General features: G+C 34.0%; 1 protein-coding gene across 2 annotated transcripts; it reads right to left on the bottom strand.

The window, feature by feature from the left end:
* Positions 1–1524: 1524 nt before the first annotated feature.
* LOC114524215 lies at positions 1525–3648 on the bottom strand. Of its 2 annotated transcripts, none has more exons than XM_028545356.1 (2): positions 3194–3648; positions 1525–1579 (listed from the first exon to the last, which is right to left on the bottom strand). In XM_028545356.1, the coding sequence occupies exons 1-2, from the start codon at positions 3585–3587 to the stop codon at positions 1533–1535; spliced, it is 441 nt and encodes a 146-aa protein (XP_028401157.1). In that variant the 5' UTR covers positions 3588–3648; the 3' UTR covers positions 1525–1532. The 2 variants fall into 2 exon arrangements, with proteins under 2 accessions (XP_028401157.1, XP_028401156.1); XM_028545355.1 differs by lacking the exon at positions 1525–1579 and adding an exon at positions 1877–1959.
* Positions 3649–18323: the final 14675 nt, after the last annotated feature.

The raw sequence follows: 18323 nt of genomic DNA, 5'->3' as shown, positions 1-18323 counted from the left end.
GGGCTGTATACATGAGCCCGGTTACCCGAGATTCAACGAAGCGTGAGAGGACTCTGAGGTATTGAAATAAGACTTTATGAATTACGACACCAAACAAGCACATGCTATTGTTGTGGTGATTATACGACTGCCAGGAACATGTTATCTGCTCATTTCAATACCTCGAAGTCATCTCACGCTTCGTTGAATCGCGGGTAAACGGGCTCATGTAAACAGCCCCTTAGTATATGGTTAACTAATCAAGATCTGTTTGAATTCAATGCTTGAATAAGTAGATGTCTGGCTCCAGGGGGTGGTTGTTCAAAAGCCGGTTAACTTAATCCTGGGTTAAAGCACAGTTATAAAATATACATGGTTTGGAGACTATGTTGAGGTAGATTTATGGAAAAAATTGTTCTTTTCTCATCACATGTCTATTGTATTTTGCAACAGATAAACCAATAGCAATCTTGTTATTAACATATCTTTCAAGTCAAGGTTGAGGAGCTTTCTTAGCTATTCTATCAACTGTGGTTAAAGCAAATCTCTACATAAATTTTTATAATCGCTTGTTTACAAAATTGAATATCTTTTTTCATAAATATTGTCTGGACCGATAGAAGTCATATTTACCAAGTTTTAAAACGAACAGTGGTTCAAAAAAAGAGTAAAACAATGAGTTAAAATTTAACCCAGGGTTATTAATATTATAGGTTTGAACAGGCCCCTGGTCTCTGATGGAGACTTCACAAAAGCTACAGCGGTTTTGGACAACAGTGAAGAACTTGGTGAAATTAGCTGAAACTTTGCAATGTTGAGTCTTTTATCGATATAAACTCATGGCCGAAATATTTAATCAAAATATGGAAACGTTCTTATTGAAATACATTTCCCGACTTCATGGGCGGTACCAGTATATAACTACATACTAAGGCTTCACAAAAGCTACAGCATTTTTGGAAAACAATTAAGAACTTGGTGAAATTAGCTGAAACTTTGCAATATTGAGTCTTTTATCGATATTAACTCATGGCCGAAATATTTAATCAAAATATGGAAACGTTCTTATTGAAATACATTTCCCGACTTCATGGGCGGTAGCAGTATAACTACATTACTAAGGCTTCACAAAAGCTACAGCGTTTTTGAAAAACAATGAAGAACTTGGTGAAATTAGCTGAAACTTTGCAATGTTGAGTCTTTTATCGATATTAACTCATGGCCGAAATATTTAATCAAAATATGGAAACGTTCTTATTGAAATACATTTCCCGACTTCATGGGCGGTACCAGTATATAACTACATACTAAGGCTTCACAAAAGCTACAGCATTTTTGGAAAACAATTAAGAACTTGGTGAAATTAGCTGAAACTTTGCAATGTTGAGTCTTTTATCGATATTAACTCATGGCCGAAATATTAAATCAAAATATAGAAACGTTCTTATTGAAATACATTTCCCGACTTCATGGGCGGTACCAGTATATAACTACATACTAAGGCTTCACAAAAGCTACAGCGTTTTTGAAAAACAATGAAGAACTTGGTGAAATTAGCTGAAACTTTGCAATGTTGAGTCTTTTATCGATATTAACTCATGGCTGAAATATTAAATGAAAATATGGAAACGTTCTTATTGAAAACATTTCCCGACTTCATGGGCGGTACCAGTATATAACTACATACTAAGGCTTCACAAAAGCTACAGCATTTTTGGAAAACATTTAAGAACTTGGTGAAATTAGCTGAAACTTTGCAATGTTGAGTCATTTATCGATATTAACTCATGGCCGAAATATTAAATCAAAATATAGAAACGTTCTTATTGAAATACATTTCCCGACTTCATGGGCGGTACCAGTATATAAACTACATACTAAGGCTTCACAAAAGCTACAGCATTTTTGGAAAACAATTAAGAACTTGGTGAAATTAGCTGAAACTTTGCAATATTGAGTCTTTTATCGATATTAACTCATGGCCGAAATATTAAATCAAAATATGGAAACGTTCCGATTAAAATACATTTCCCGACTTCATGGTAGGTACCAGTATATAACTACATACTAGAGACCTTTAGTTTGACGTTTACGGCAAACGCCAAACCGCCAACAATGTTTGTGTTTTAACTCCACTGTCTTTAAGTGTGCGGCAATTTCGCTAAATTACAAACGTTCTGCATAAATCTTGTGATGTTCAGCAGTAATGTAAGAAAGCAATAGGCTATTTCTGATGTATTTAGAAAAGCAGCAAACTCAGCTTAGCCGTATATGTTTCACGTTCGCCGTATAAAATTTAATGCTTGAACGGCTGAGGGTGTATGCAGTCGTTCAAGCATTAAATTTTATACGGCGAACGTGAAACATATACGGCAAAGCTGAGTTTGCTGCTTTTCTAAATACATCAGAAATAGTCTATTGCTTTCTTACATTACTGCTGAACATCACAAGTTTTATGTAGAACGTTTGCCAGTTTAGCGAAATTGCCGCTTACTTAAGGAGAGTGAAGTTAAAACACAAACTTTGTTAGCGGTTTGGCGTTTGCCGTAAGTCGTAGGTCTCTACTAAGTCTTCACAAAAGCTACAGCATTTTTGGAAAACAATGAAGAACTTGGTGAAATTAGTTCAAATTTTGCAATGTTGAGTCTTTTATCGAATTAACTCATGGCCGAAATATTAAATGAGAATATAGAATCGTTCCGAATAATTGAAACCATGGGTTGGAATCGAACCAACCGTGAACAGCCAGTCATGGTCTTTGTGTCAAAAGAGAAGGTGAACAGTCCTAGTTGGTTTTGGAGGTGAGGGTATTACTCTACGCTTTCAAACAGCACTTTAAGCTTTCACTATAAATTAAATAATATTGATTTTGCAGAGCAGAGAAAACCGGAGTCACTGAGTAAACTACTTCAAAGTATTTGAGAGATACCTATACTCCATTTAAATTATTAAAACAAACAAAGCAATGCACTAACATTCCACGTTAGCAACTTTATGTAACAAAATAGCAAAATGAAACACATATACCTGTGTATACACATGTGTTATTATATGAGTCACCTGACAATTAAACAGTGTGAAAACTCATGTCTAACGATTTACCATAAAATATATACACATTATATTTATAGTAAAGAATCACAATCATTAGTTATGTTTTAAACCTTTGTTTGCCGCACGTTCTAGAGCAACGCCGGGTGTTCTTTTTAAGTTTCTTCTTCATCAGACTTCTCTTCGTCGGAATATTCGTAATCCGTACCATACTCTTCATTCAGTACAGAGACAAGAATATCTAGCACATTTTCTTCTTCTAGCTCGCTTTCTCTATCTTCATTTCCAGCATCATCGTCTAACTCCATCTCGAATTTATCTGCCTCATCACATGTCAGAAATATTCCATCGTCTTCTGGTAATGCTGCATGTTCATCCATGTAAGGTGCAAATAAAGAATTCAGATGCAGCAGCACGATGTCAAGCGTGTCTTTCTCGCTCAGTACCATCACCAATAGTCCTGTTGACTCAGGACTCTCTTGCTCTTTTCTTAATTCTTCCGACCACGTTGCAAGTGCAGATACTCTTGCTGAATAGAATTCAAGAACTCTGGCCATTTCGTTTTTAATTAAGTCAACTTCTTCAGTAGAACGGTTGATGATGTGGTTAAAATCAATTATCTTGCGTTGGATGTAGTATGGAACTGGGAAATCAGCATCAGCCTCTTCTTCTAGATGATTCCATATAGTCGAGTTTAGATCGGTGATTTCTTCAAACGTAACACTGGCAGGATATTTAGATTGGTGGTGTTCGGTAATCTTTTTATCGTATTCTCTCACCAGCTTCTTAATCGTGTTTGTCGTTTTATTTATTTGGCCACAGATCTTTTTCGCAATGGCTTGCCCGTCTGTAAATTCAAATATAACAACTTAGATTTCATCGCACAACACTCTGATGTTTTGAAAATACAATCACAACAAAGTACAAAGGATTGACCAAAATTATTTTAAAGTTTAATTTCTCTTTAGTAGTTTGTTACCATGATAAAACAAAGTACTTCTTTCGATGCATTTAAATTCACAGTGTTTTACATCATGTTAATTAATAAAATCATTTTTGAGTTATCGTGTACAGTATCACGCGATGTACAAAACGACAATAGCTAGTGGCCAAGTATATATCACTGAGAGCTAGTGGCTAAGTATATATCAAGTGGAAATCTCTTCGATTAGTAATTTCATTAATTGTATAATATAAACCTGCATATTTTTTCATAAGCTGCAGCAAAAACCAACGTTCCAAACATCTTGCACGCATATCACTCAACAATTCATTTCTACGTGTATCTTCCGCTTTGGTAACATACAATTTGAATGCTGGGTGATCTTGACTCCAACGCTGCTGACCGTTCTCAATTTTCTTCAGTTGTTCATTTTTGCTAAATTATTCAAACAAAGAAAACTTAACATTCACTAACATTGCAATAACATTCACGTTAGCAACTTTTAAGAAACAAAATAGCAAAAATGAAACATATACTGTACTGTACGTACCTGTTCAATTTAGAACTTAAAATTGAAAATTCTTCACTGTCCATCTCGATCTCTGCAAGCTTGGCTCTTTATATAAAAATTAACATAATGTAACTAATGAATTATCGTATGTATACATTAAAACATTGGTATTTAATTATGATGGAAATAGTCAAACCTTGTGTCATAATACTCTTTCAACTTTTCCGCATACTGTTCTGTGACGTCCGTAACATTCGCTGTGGCTACAAATATTGTATAAATCCAAATAAAAAATTAAGTACCTTATAATTTATGCTGAACCAAGTAAACCAATTCAAGCTTGCGTACATTGTGTAGCAATCGCACAGGTCGTTTATGTATATAGTGGATAAAAGTTCCTATATATACGTTAACTGGGTATTTATAAAGTGGGCACAGAACGACCTGCAGTGAAATTAGACAATAGCAATTGAGTAAACTGCTCTATATCGCTAACCTCTCTTCTCCGACTTCTTACTATAGAGATCTTTCTCAGACTTAGACCACTTTTCTATTGTTGTTACATTCAGGTGTATACCTATACCCAAAGAAAAATACAAATATGTACATGATTGAATTTGTATTTCCCGTAACAATTATACACAAAATTTGAAAAAATTAACAAACCGCTTTTACTAAGATTTTCAAGAAGCAGATTCAACTGCTCATTTGTGTCGGCTTTCATGTGCAATGCTTTCTTCAAATGATCGCACAAACGTTCGCCTAGATTTGTCAAGATATTAAAACAATGTACTGTTTATTATAAAAAATGCTCAGAAAGTAGAGATATTCCGTAACAAAGAATGTATGAAAATAGATACCACCGATACTTATACCAATGAATTAGAACACTAAAAATAATTATTAGAGGATGAATACAATAATTATAAAAGTACTTATTATTTTGTATTTACCGATTTGCCCTAAAGATTTCTTTCTATAATGTAAGAGAAAGTCCGTCAGAGCATCAACTCGGTGTGACGGGGTCATTTCTTTGGTGATTTTTGAAGTTGGCCTAAGGTAAGACCACATTCGCTCCATCACTTCACCGTCGCTTAGACCAAACCCATTAATTCTCCGGCCACTATATGACACCTGATCAGCCAAAAGATTATTATAAAAATTTAATATCACACTAACATACACCAAAAACATGGAAAAACAATGTAGCTACTGAAAATTATAACCGTGGAAAAATAGACATTTATAAATATATATATATATATATATAATATAATAATCTTGGATTTGTGCGTAGTAAACCAGAGTGCTCAATACAAGTAAATAGTAGAGCAAAAACACAAACAAATCAACAAAATAAATCAACAAAATATAATCATAAAATTGTATTTCATCGCTACACTGTGTTTCACGTACTAGTTTTAGTACGATCCTCAGGCGATAACTATTTACAACGGTTTACGCACACGCGTTTTTGATTGATTACGCGAGAGTTTTAACGTGCATGTTTGCGTGCGCTTAACATTACAAACCTTAAAACCATATCTATGCCGGCATTTACTAAACAGTTCTGTCCTTTTGTTCAACGATATATATATATATATATGTTTAAAGATTTGTAATCCAGGCATATTTATTTTTTTTACGTGAATTCAAAGAAGCTTGGTTTAGTACAGACGACAATACTATTAACAGACATATCGACATTCCTGCAGTCTATCTGCAACTTAAGACAAAACGTAAGGACTCTATCAATAATCACATTAATATAACTAATAATAACTTAAATCCACCCGCATCTGATACACAACAATCTAATCATTCCACAGCGACCATCCCTGACAACGAAATGCAGTCAACCATGACAACGCATCCCTCAACTACCACTGATATCAGATCAACTTCAAAACAACCAATCAGACGCTCTCAACGTATACAGAGTCTTAAAGAACAGCGCGAAACTTGAATATATAAATCTAGACACATGTAAATAATTTAGATATTCTGAAGAAGACTCGAAGTACCAAGTCGAAAGCTCAATAAAAAACAATTTTAAATCCGGAGAACATTCATTGACAAACAATATATATATATATATTAGAAGTTTCATTTCTGCTGTAGTTCAATGTAAAAAAACTATTAGAAACAAGGAAAAAAAGTATACAATACAAAAAGTTAGGTACCTGACAAGATACTTTATGTCCATAGCAGTGAAATGTAGGAATGGCCACCTTAACATTTTCCAATAATGCCTCCTGATTTGTTCTCTAAATACACAATAAATAAATTCGAAATTATACAGATATACATCTAATTCGCTCTCTAAGTATTTGGGAATAACTTGTATAACTGACTGTAACATTATTTCACGGGAAATATTGTACCATCACATGCTGAATTTATGTTTATTTTGAAATGAGGATTTTAATGAACCACCGTTCTCTTGATACTGTACAGGGGCACTTTCATTTAAATGCCGAAAATGGCCAGTCTGGGCCTAATGTATTTTTCTACAGACTGATTACTGGGGATTTTGGTGTTTTAAGCTCACATGATTTATATTGGTATTTTACCATTTTGGCTGCATAAAGGAAAGTGCCCAGGTTAAAATGAAGTGGTTGTACTGTGTAGGCTTTTGCAAACTTTTCAGTTAGATTTCAAAAGTCTGTACTTTGAATGCCTACAGTCTGTACCTTCAAATGAGATTCCAGTGTACATGCTATATCATAATACAAATAGATGTTCAAATTCTTGTTGTTTGTACTTTCTTTCAACCACTTCAGCAAATAAACTGCATTTCCAATTCTAAAACATGTAATTACAGCTCAGTGAAATTTATTACATTAACATGTTTTGTTCAATGCAACAATTAGTGAAGTGTCTAGAAACCTTTGGCAAATTTACTTACTCTTCCCCTCTTTTTAGACTAAAGAATTTTAAAGGCACTTCATGTCTGCAACCTGCTCCAAATATTGCAGTTTCATCTAATTTTTTAGTCTTCACCTTAGATCTGAGATTTGATCCAGCTTGGAAGTTATGGCAGGACACCTGCAATATAAAAATTTATAAGAATTTTGCTACTCATAAGAATTTCATTACCTAAATGTATATATTGTACGTACTTGTGACTTTAATGATGATGTAACTTTGTAATTCTTCAAAAAAGAATCCACTTTTGTTTGCTCTATGAAAAGTGTTTCTCCATGGTTTGCTGGTCTAACACTTGTCCCAGCGCTTATCTTTCTCACACAGCCAAATAAAGCATTCAAAGATACATACATATTTCCACTTTTCTAAATGAAAGAAATGTAATTAAACTTTAAATAGTCAGTAATAATTCATGGCCATTAACTGTAGCCTACAGAATCAACTTGGCAAATGAAATATGACATGCACAAATTCCCTTTGAAAATTGTCTGGTGTTTAAGAATAAAGTTTCTTCAAGCCAATACTACATTTTCATTATTATCTTTACAAACAACAAAACCATTAAGGTATAGACAACAAGTATAAAGGATTTCCAAATAAATGCTACCTAGTACTGTATATACGTTTGTTTATATACAATGTACTGTTTACCTTAGGGCATGCAGGGCATTGACTAACATTATCCAACTGCACATTTTTCCCACCAAATGTATCCAGCATGTAGCTAAGGTAACGGTATTCTCCAAAATTTTCACCAACAAGTAGCCGATATATGTCCTTTACCTAAAAAATTAGATTAAATTCACCTAAATGCTATGTGTCTAACTGTTTTTTATTCTATTGGAAGTAAGTTGCAGACACTAATAATTAGACCCTACAATGTACTAGTATTGTCTTTAGTAATTATTATACTGTATATGCAATTAATACATACTAATGAATTAGAAGTTTGGCTTTGCAAATTCAGTCATAAAAGGGGAAGCCTTTGGAAGTAATGAGGTTGGGTTAAAATACTCACATAAACTGGTGAAAGAGAAGGCATAATCCAGTATATTGCCTGACATATCGACTTTAAAGATGTTCGGCATTCCAAGAAGATATATTTGACCAATTCCATAAGATTTTTTTCAAATGCTGCTTGTGGTTCCTTGGGTGATGAAGGCCACAAACCATGTTTCATTAATGTCACTGCTTCTGGCTCATGGCAACAGAATTTAAACTTCACAAGACGCTGCTGACCTAAACAAAATTCGTTGAAAAGAACACACAATTTATTTATTTAAAACAGACTCTCTCTTTTAATTGGTCAGCCAGTTGATAGCCACTAGACCAATGTGTAAAAAAATAAATGACAAAACAGAGTATGAATAACATCCTGAGCAATCCAAGATATGGATTAACATAATACTACTTACATGAGTTTGTGATGTTTCAATTTTATTATCAGATAGATTGTAATAAACTGCAAATGTCGCAAACTTGTGTTTATAGTCTTAATTGTTTTAATCCATATCTTTCATCTAAACGTCGCAAACTTGTGTTTATAGCCTTAATTGTTTTAATCCAGATTTCTCAGGATTTTATTTTTCAGACTCAGTTTTCTTTTATTTTCCAAAAAAATACAATTGGACACATTATCAGTCAATGTATTAAATATCAATATAAAGCCATAGTAATTGCTTATTTAATTCATAGGAAAAAATGGAATCTTAGAAGTAGTCATGTTGGCAGGTAAAGAGACAGAGTATGGTAAGGAAATTGACACAGAATTTACACAATAATACAAAATTCATAAATGTATAATTGTAAGTGTGCTCATGTGATAAAAGAAAACACCTGACAATCAACGTTACAATATAATACCATAAACATACCATTTCTATTAACGACGACAACATCACGAGTATAACCATGATCTAAATTGTGATTTGTCTCCCAAACAACAACTTCTTTAAATTTGTATTGAATATACTTTTCAATCTACAATGCAACATACTCTCATCACATGACTTCATATACGCAGTACATACATCCTGTCATCATATATGACTTCAATACTATTACACTAAGGTTGCAGTATAAAAGAATCATTGAAATAAGCTCCTCAAAAAGCCCACATGACCTCTGCCAAAATGAGAGACCGTAACTTATAAATATTACACCCAACACAGCTATATTACCTCCCAAATCTCAGGATAGTGGAAAGACTGACCAGAGGCATGAACAAGGTTTATATGTTCCTCACACATAAAATGTGCTGGGCCACAGTCAAGGCATCTACCACATGCACTTTCTTTGCACTCAGGAATTACACAACCTTGGTTGACAGGCATAGCTTGATGCTCCAGAAAAAGCAGAGAAGAGTTGTTGTCGAATACCAAGCCAAGCATTCCCCAACTTAATCTTTCTATCGCGATAAGCCTTAATTTTCTTCTTCAAACGCATTTTACCACGCTTTGGTTTGAAGCTTGGCCCAACAATTTCATCTCCACCAAAGCTGACTTCTGGCTGCCCACATGCTGAAGTTTCAGGTAGAGAAGAGGACGTATATTTGTGAACATTAGTTCTTTCTGAATACTTTATGGGTACACTGAGCTTTGATCTCCGATTGACTTTCCCGTCTTTAAAGCTTACCACTTTAACAATGTGTTTTGCTTTAAAACATCTTCGAGACGACATGGCTTTCTCAATTCATTGTTTATTTCAAATATTTTAAAAGTTGGATTTTAAACGATTTAAAACTATGGATTTTAAAAAGTTAGTCACCCAGTGAACTGGCGCCATATTTAATTCGCCAAAGCTGTTGTGTACTTGTGTCCAGGCTTTGATCTTAGGTACTCCGACAGTTGGTTTGGTTAGGTGTCTGATACCTACTATCACCGCATATATGCGCCAATTACGTTTCAATTTGATATGTTAATAAGCGTATAATTACGTGTGCATCGGGTGTGCACGAACAGTGTCCAAGTTTGCCAAATCTGTTCGCATGCCTACCTATTTGATCGCGTACATGGTATCCGATTTCAAGCATCTTAAAGATGAGGTAAAGTCCGTTCTGCGCATATATTCCGCGCATCAACACATTCCATCAGTGGGGGAGCAACTTTTGGAAATTGGAATGTTAATGATATGCGATATTAGCGCGTTGTATTACAAACGGCAGTTCGGGAGCACAATTATTTTATTTTATGTCGCAAGGCGAAGAGGCTTGAATTGCGAGTCAGGACGATAACTTATCTTATCATAAGGCTGCTAGAAAAAAGCAATATTATGCTGAAAGGAATGCTCCAAGAATTTATTTGTTGAATGAGACCCGAAATGGCGAGGCTATTTGTCGTCGCTACAGACGCCACCTTCTCGCTTGTCCTACAATTACAAATATATAACGTTATAAATAACGGCCGGTTTATTTACAAGCTTCGCTTTATATCTTCTTCAAAATATAACAATATTTTCTTCAAAATATAATATAAAACAAGACGCCTGTTCTGGCGTTAACTCCGGCGTGGCGCGCACATGCCAGTCTTCAATATAAAGCTTCTGAACATAAACAATACAGTTCATATTCATTTAGATGCCTTGCGAACCTAAATGTTGCTCGATCGCGAAATTCAGAAGCACATCGTACTTTAAAAAGTATAGAAGTTCAATTGTTTAAAAATGTAAATAAACGGCATGATACATTCGTTTTGTCTTACACTTTGCCTTTGGAATTCGCGCTTATATAGTTATATTAAATCTTCAATCCTGTGCAAACTATGACGAGTCAAAGCGCCCATACACGACCACATCATCTTGTTAAACGGCGAAATAGCAGCGATATTACTAAAATAGGACCAGAATCTACATGTATTAAATATATTCTTACCCCAATTCAATCTAAACTTAATCGAAAAGCATGAAAAGAACGGTTAATTTGTTCCTCTTGGAGGAATTGCCGTATCATGCGAGCGAAATCGAATCGCGCATCGGAAAATTAGCCAAAGCTGTGCACCACAACTCTTGGGAGACAAGACTGGGACATAGATAAATCCAATCACATACACATTCTAAATACTAGTATATTTCGTGCCATTTCAGACTTGCGACGACGAAAAAAAAAATACACATAAAAAACAAAAACAGAAAAAAAAATACACATAAAAAACAAAAACAAAACAAAACCGAGGTGAATTTTCAACTCCGTCGCTGACGCCGGAGTAATAAGCATATTCCACCCGATGCACACGTAATTATACGCTTATTAACATATCAAATTGAAACGTAATTGGCGCATATATGCGGTGATAGTAGGTATCAGACACCTAACCAAACCAACTGTCGGAGTACCTAAGATCAAAGCCTGGACACAAGTACACAACAGCTTTGGCGAATTAAATATGGCGCCAGTTCACTGGGTGACTAACTTTTTAAAATCCATAGTTTTAAATCGTTTAAAATCCAACTTTTAAAATATTTGAAATAAACAATGAATTGAGAAAGCCATGTCGTCTCGAAGATGTTTTAAAGCAAAACACATTGTTAAAGTGGTAAGCTTTAAAGACGGGAAAGTCAATCGGAGATCAAAGCTCAGTGTACCCATAAAGTATTCAGAAAGAACTAATGTTCACAAATATACGTCCTCTTCTCTACCTGAAACTTCAGCATGTGGGCAGCCAGAAGTCAGCTTTGGTGGAGATGAAATTGTTGGGCCAAGCTTCAAACCAAAGCGTGGTAAATGCGTTTGAAGAAGAAAATTAAGGCTTATCGCGATAGAAAGATTAAGTTGGGGAATGCTTGGCTTGGTATTCGACAACAACTCTTCTCTGCTTTTCTGGAGCATCAAGCTATGCCTGTCAACCAAGGTTGTGTAATTCCTGAGTGCAAAGAAAGTGCATGTGGTAGATGCCTTGACTGTGGCCCAGCACATTTTATGTGTGAGGAACATATAAACCTTGTTCATGCCTCTGGTCAGTCTTTCCACTATCCTGAGATTTGGGAGGTAATATAGCTGTGTTGGGTGTAATATTTATAAGTTACGGTCTCTCATTTTGGCAGAGGTCATGTGGGCTTTTTGAGGAGCTTATTTCAATGATTCTTTTATACTGCAACCTTAGTGTAATAGTATTGAAGTCATATATGATGACAGGATGTATGTACTGCGTATATGAAGTCATGTGATGAGAGTATGTTGCATTGTAGATTGAAAAGTATATTCAATACAAATTTAAAGAAGTTGTTGGGAGACAAATCACAATTTAGATCATGGTTATACTCGTGATGTTGTCGTCGTTAATAGAAATGGTTGTTTATGGTATTATATTGTAACGTTGATTGTCAGGTGTTTTCTTTTATCACATGAGCACACTTACAATATACATTTATGAATTTTGTATTATTGTGTAAATTCTGTGTCAATTTCCTTACCATACTCTGTCTCTTTACCTGCCAACATGACTACTTCTAAGATTCCATTTTTTCCTATGAATTAAATAAGCAATTACTATGGCTTATATTGATATTTAATACATTGACTGATAATGTGTCCAATTGTATTTTTTTGGAAAATAAAAGAAAACTGAGTCTGAAAAATAAAATCCTGAGAAATCTGGATTAAAACAATTAAGGCTATAAACACAAGTTTGCGACGTTTAGATGAAAGATATGGATTAAAACAATTAAGACTATAACACAAGTTTGCGACATTTGCAGTTTATTACAATCTATCTGATAATAAAATTGAAACATCACAAACTCATGTAAGTAGTATTATGTTAATCCATATCTTGGATTGCTCAGGATGTTATTCATACTCTGTTTTGTCATTTATTTTTTTACACATTGGTCTAGTGGCTATCAACTGGCTGACCAATTAAAAGAGAGAGTCTGTTTTAAATAAATAAATTGTGTGTTCTTTTCAACGAATTTTGTTTAGGTCAGCAGCGTCTTGTGAAGTTTAAATTCTGTTGCCATGAGCCAGAAGCAGTGACATTAATGAAACATGGTTTGTGGCCTTCATCACCCAAGGAACCACAAGCAGCATTTGAAAAAAATCTTATGGAATTGGTCAAATATATCTTCTTGGAATGCCGAACATCTTTAAAGTCGATATGTCAGGCAATATACTGGATTATGCCTTCTCTTTCACCAGTTTATGTGAGTATTTTAACCCAACCTCATTACTTCCAAAGGCTTCCCCTTTTATGACTGAATTTGCAAAGCCAAACTTCTAATTCATTAGTATGTATTAATTGCATATACAGTATAATAATTACTAAAGACAATACTAGTACATTGTAGGGTCTAATTATTAGTGTCTGCAACTTACTTCCAATAGAATAAAAAACAGTTAGACACATAGCATTTAGGTGAATTTAATCTAATTTTTTAGGTAAAGGACATATATCGGCTACTTGTTGGTGAAAATTTTGGAGAATACCGTTACCTTAGCTACATGCTGGATACATTTGGTGGGAAAAATGTGCAGTTGGATAATGTTAGTCAATGCCCTGCATGCCCTAAGGTAAACAGTACATTGTATATAAACAAACGTATATACAGTACTAGGTAGCATTTATTTGGAAATCCTTTATACTTGTTGTCTATACCTTAATGGTTTTGTTGTTTGTAAAGATAATAATGAAAATGTAGTATTGGCTTGAAGAAACTTTATTCTTAACACCAGACAATTTTCAAAGGGAATTTGTGCATGTCATATTTCATTTGCCAAGTTGATTCTGTAGGCTACAGTTAATGGCCATGAATTATTACTGACTATTTAAAGTTTAATTACATTTCTTTCATTTAGAAAAGTGGAAATATGTATGTATCTTTGAATGCTTTATTTGGCTGTGTGAGAAAGATAAGCGCTGGGACAAGTGTTAGACCAGCAAACCATGGAGAAACACTTTTCATAGAGCAAACAAAAGTGGATTCTTTTTTGAAGAATTACAAAGTTACATCATCATTAAAGTCACAAGTACGTACAATATATACATTTAGGTAATGAAATTCTTATGAGTAGCAAAATTCTTATAAATTTTATATTGCAGGTGTCCTGCCATAACTTCCAAGCTGGATCAAATCTCAGATCTAAGGTGAAGACTAAAAAATTAGATGAAACTGCAATATTTGGAGCAGGTTGCAGACATGAAGTGCCTTTAAAATTCTTTAGTCTAAAAAGAGGGGAAGAGTAAGTAAATTTGCCAAAGGTTTCTAGACACTTCACTAATTGTTGCATTGAACAAAACATGTTAATGTAATAAATTTCACTGAGCTGTAATTACATGTTTTAGAATTGGAAATGCAGTTTATTTGCTGAAGTGGTTGAAAGAAAGTACAAACAACAAGAATTTGAACATCTATTTGTATTATGATATAGCATGTACACTGGAATCTCATTTGAAGGTACAGACTGTAGGCATCAAAGTACAGACTTTTGAAATCTAACTGAAAAGTTTGCAAAAGCCTACACAGTACAACCACTTCATTTTAACCTGGGCACTTTCCTTTATGCAGCCAAAATGGTAAAATACCAATATAAATCATGTGAGCTTAAACACAAAAATCCCAGTAATCAGTCTGTAGAAAAATACATTAGGCCCAGACTGGCCATTTTCGGCATTTAAATGAAAGTGCCCCTGTACAGTATCAAGAGAACGGTGGTTCATTAAAATCCTCATTTCAAAATAAACATAAATTCAGCATGTGATGGTACAATATTTCCCGTGAAATAATGTTACAGTCAGTTATACAAGTTATTCCCAAATACTTAGAGAGCGAATTAGATGTATATCTGTATAATTTCGAATTTATTTATTGTGTATTTAGAGAACAAATCAGGAGGCATTATTGGAAAATGTTAAGGTGGCCATTCCTACATTTCACTGCTATGGACATAAAGTATCTTGTCAGGTACCTAACTTTTTGTATTGTATACTTTTTTTCCTTGTTTCTAATAGTTTTTTTACATTGAACTACAGCAGAAATGAAACTTCTAATATATATATATATATATTGTTTGTCAATGAATGTTCTCCGGATTTAAAATTGTTTTTTATTGAGCTTTCGACTTGGTACTTCGAGTCTTCTTCAGAATATCTAAATTATTTACATGTGTCTAGATTTATATATTCAAGTTTCGCGCTGTTCTTTAAGACTCTGTATACGTTGAGAGCGTCTGATTGGTTGTTTTGAAGTTGATCTGATATCAGTGGTAGTTGAGGGATGCGTTGTCATGGTTGACTGCATTTCGTTGTCAGGGATGGTCGCTGTGGAATGATTAGATTGTTGTGTATCAGATGCGGGTGGATTTAAGTTATTATTAGTTATATTAATGTGATTATTGATAGAGTCCTTACGTTTTGTCTTAAGTTGCAGATAGACTGCAGGAATGTCGATATGTCTGTTAATAGTATTGTCGTCTGTACTAAACCAAGCTTCTTTGAATTCACGTAAAAAATAAATATGCCTGGATTACAAATCTTTAAACATATATATATATATATCGTTGAACAAAAGGACAGAACTGTTTAGTAAATGCCGGCATAGATATGGTTTTAAGGTTTGTAATGTTAAGCGCACGCAAACATGCACGTTAAAACTCTCGCGTAATCAATCAAAAACGCGTGTGCGTAAACCGTTGTAAATAGTTATCGCCTGAGGATCGTACTAAAACTAGTACGTGAAACACAGTGTAGCGATGAAATACAATTTTATGATTATATTTTGTTGATTTATTTTGTTGATTTGTTTGTGTTTTTGCTCTACTATTTACTTGTATTGAGCACTCTGGTTTACTACGCACAAATCCAAGATTATATTATATATATATAATATTATATATATTTATAAATGTCTATTTTTCCACGGTTATAATTTTCAGTAGCTACATTGTTTTTCCATGTTTTTGGTGTATGTTAGTGTGATATTAAATTTTTATAATAATCTTTTGGCTGATCAGGTGTCATATAGTGGCCGGAGAATTAATGGGTTTGGTCTAAGCGACGGTGAAGTGATGGAGCGAATGTGGTCTTACCTTAGGCCAACTTCAAAAATCACCAAAGAAATGACCCCGTCACACCGAGTTGATGCTCTGACGGACTTTCTCTTACATTATAGAAAGAAATCTTTAGGGCAAATCGGTAAATACAAAATAATAAGTACTTTTATAATTATTGTATTCATCCTCTAATAATTATTTTTAGTGTTCTAATTCATTGGTATAAGTATCGGTGGTATCTATTTTCATACATTCTTTGTTACGGAATATCTCTACTTTCTGAGCATTTTTTATAATAAACAGTACATTGTTTTAATATCTTGACAAATCTAGGCGAACGTTTGTGCGATCATTTGAAGAAAGCATTGCACATGAAAGCCGACACAAATGAGCAGTTGAATCTGCTTCTTGAAAATCTTAGTAAAAGCGGTTTGTTAATTTTTTCAAATTTTGTGTATAATTGTTACGGGAAATACAAATTCAATCATGTACATATTTGTATTTTTCTTTGGGTATAGGTATACACCTGAATGTAACAACAATAGAAAAGTGGTCTAAGTCTGAGAAAGATCTCTATAGTAAGAAGTCGGAGAAGAGAGGTTAGCGATATAGAGCAGTTTACTCAATTGCTATTGTCTAATTTCACTGCAGGTCGTTCTGTGCCCACTTTATAAATACCCAGTTAACGTATATATAGGAACTTTTATCCACTATATACATAAACGACCTGTGCGATTGCTACACAATGTACGCAAGCTTGAATTGGTTTACTTGGTTCAGCATAAATTATAAGGTACTTAATTTTTTATTTGGATTTATACAATATTTGTAGCCACAGCGAATGTTACGGACGTCACAGAACAGTATGCGGAAAAGTTGAAAGAGTATTATGACACAAGGTTTGACTATTTCCATCATAATTAAATACCAATGTTTTAATGTATACATACGATAATTCATTAGTTACATTATGTTAATTTTTATATAAAGAGCCAAGCTTGCAGAGATCGAGATGGACAGTGAAGAATTTTCAATTTTAAGTTCTAAATTGAACAGGTACGTACAGTACAGTATATGTTTCATTTTTGCTATTTTGTTTCTTAAAAGTTGCTAACGTGAATGTTATTGCAATGTTAGTGAATGTTAAGTTTTCTTTGTTTGAATAATTTAGCAAAAATGAACAACTGAAGAAAATTGAGAACGGTCAGCAGCGTTGGAGTCAAGATCACCCAGCATTCAAATTGTATGTTACCAAAGCGGAAGATACACGTAGAAATGAATTGTTGAGTGATATGCGTGCAAGATGTTTGGAACGTTGGTTTTTGCTGCAGCTTATGAAAAAATATGCAGGTTTATATTATACAATTAATGAAATTACTAATCGAAGAGATTTCCACTTGATATATACTTAGCCACTAGCTCTCAGTGATATATACTTGGCCACTAGCTATTGTCGTTTTGTACATCGCGTGATACTGTACACGATAACTCAAAAATGATTTTATTAATTAACATGATGTAAAACACTGTGAATTTAAATGCATCGAAAGAAGTACTTTGTTTTATCATGGTAACAAACTACTAAAGAGAAATTAAACTTTAAAATAATTTTGGTCAATCCTTTGTACTTTGTTGTGATTGTATTTTCAAAACATCAGAGTGTTGTGCGATGAAATCTAAGTTGTTATATTTGAATTTACAGACGGGCAAGCCATTGCGAAAAAGATCTGTGGCCAAATAAATAAAACGACAAACACGATTAAGAAGCTGGTGAGAGAATACGATAAAAAGATTACCGAACACCACCAATCTAAATATCCTGCCAGTGTTACGTTTGAAGAAATCACCGATCTAAACTCGACTATATGGAATCATCTAGAAGAAGAGGCTGATGCTGATTTCCCAGTTCCATACTACATCCAACGCAAGAT

The sequence above is a fragment of the Dendronephthya gigantea genome, unplaced genomic scaffold (genome assembly GCF_004324835.1).
Source record: "Dendronephthya gigantea isolate DGI-Jeju-01 unplaced genomic scaffold, DenGig_1.0 000030F, whole genome shotgun sequence".
NCBI classification, from domain to species: Eukaryota; Metazoa; Cnidaria; class Anthozoa; order Malacalcyonacea; family Nephtheidae; genus Dendronephthya; species Dendronephthya gigantea.
The sequence above is the reverse complement of the archived record's forward strand: the minus strand, read 5'-3'. Positions and strand labels throughout refer to the sequence as shown.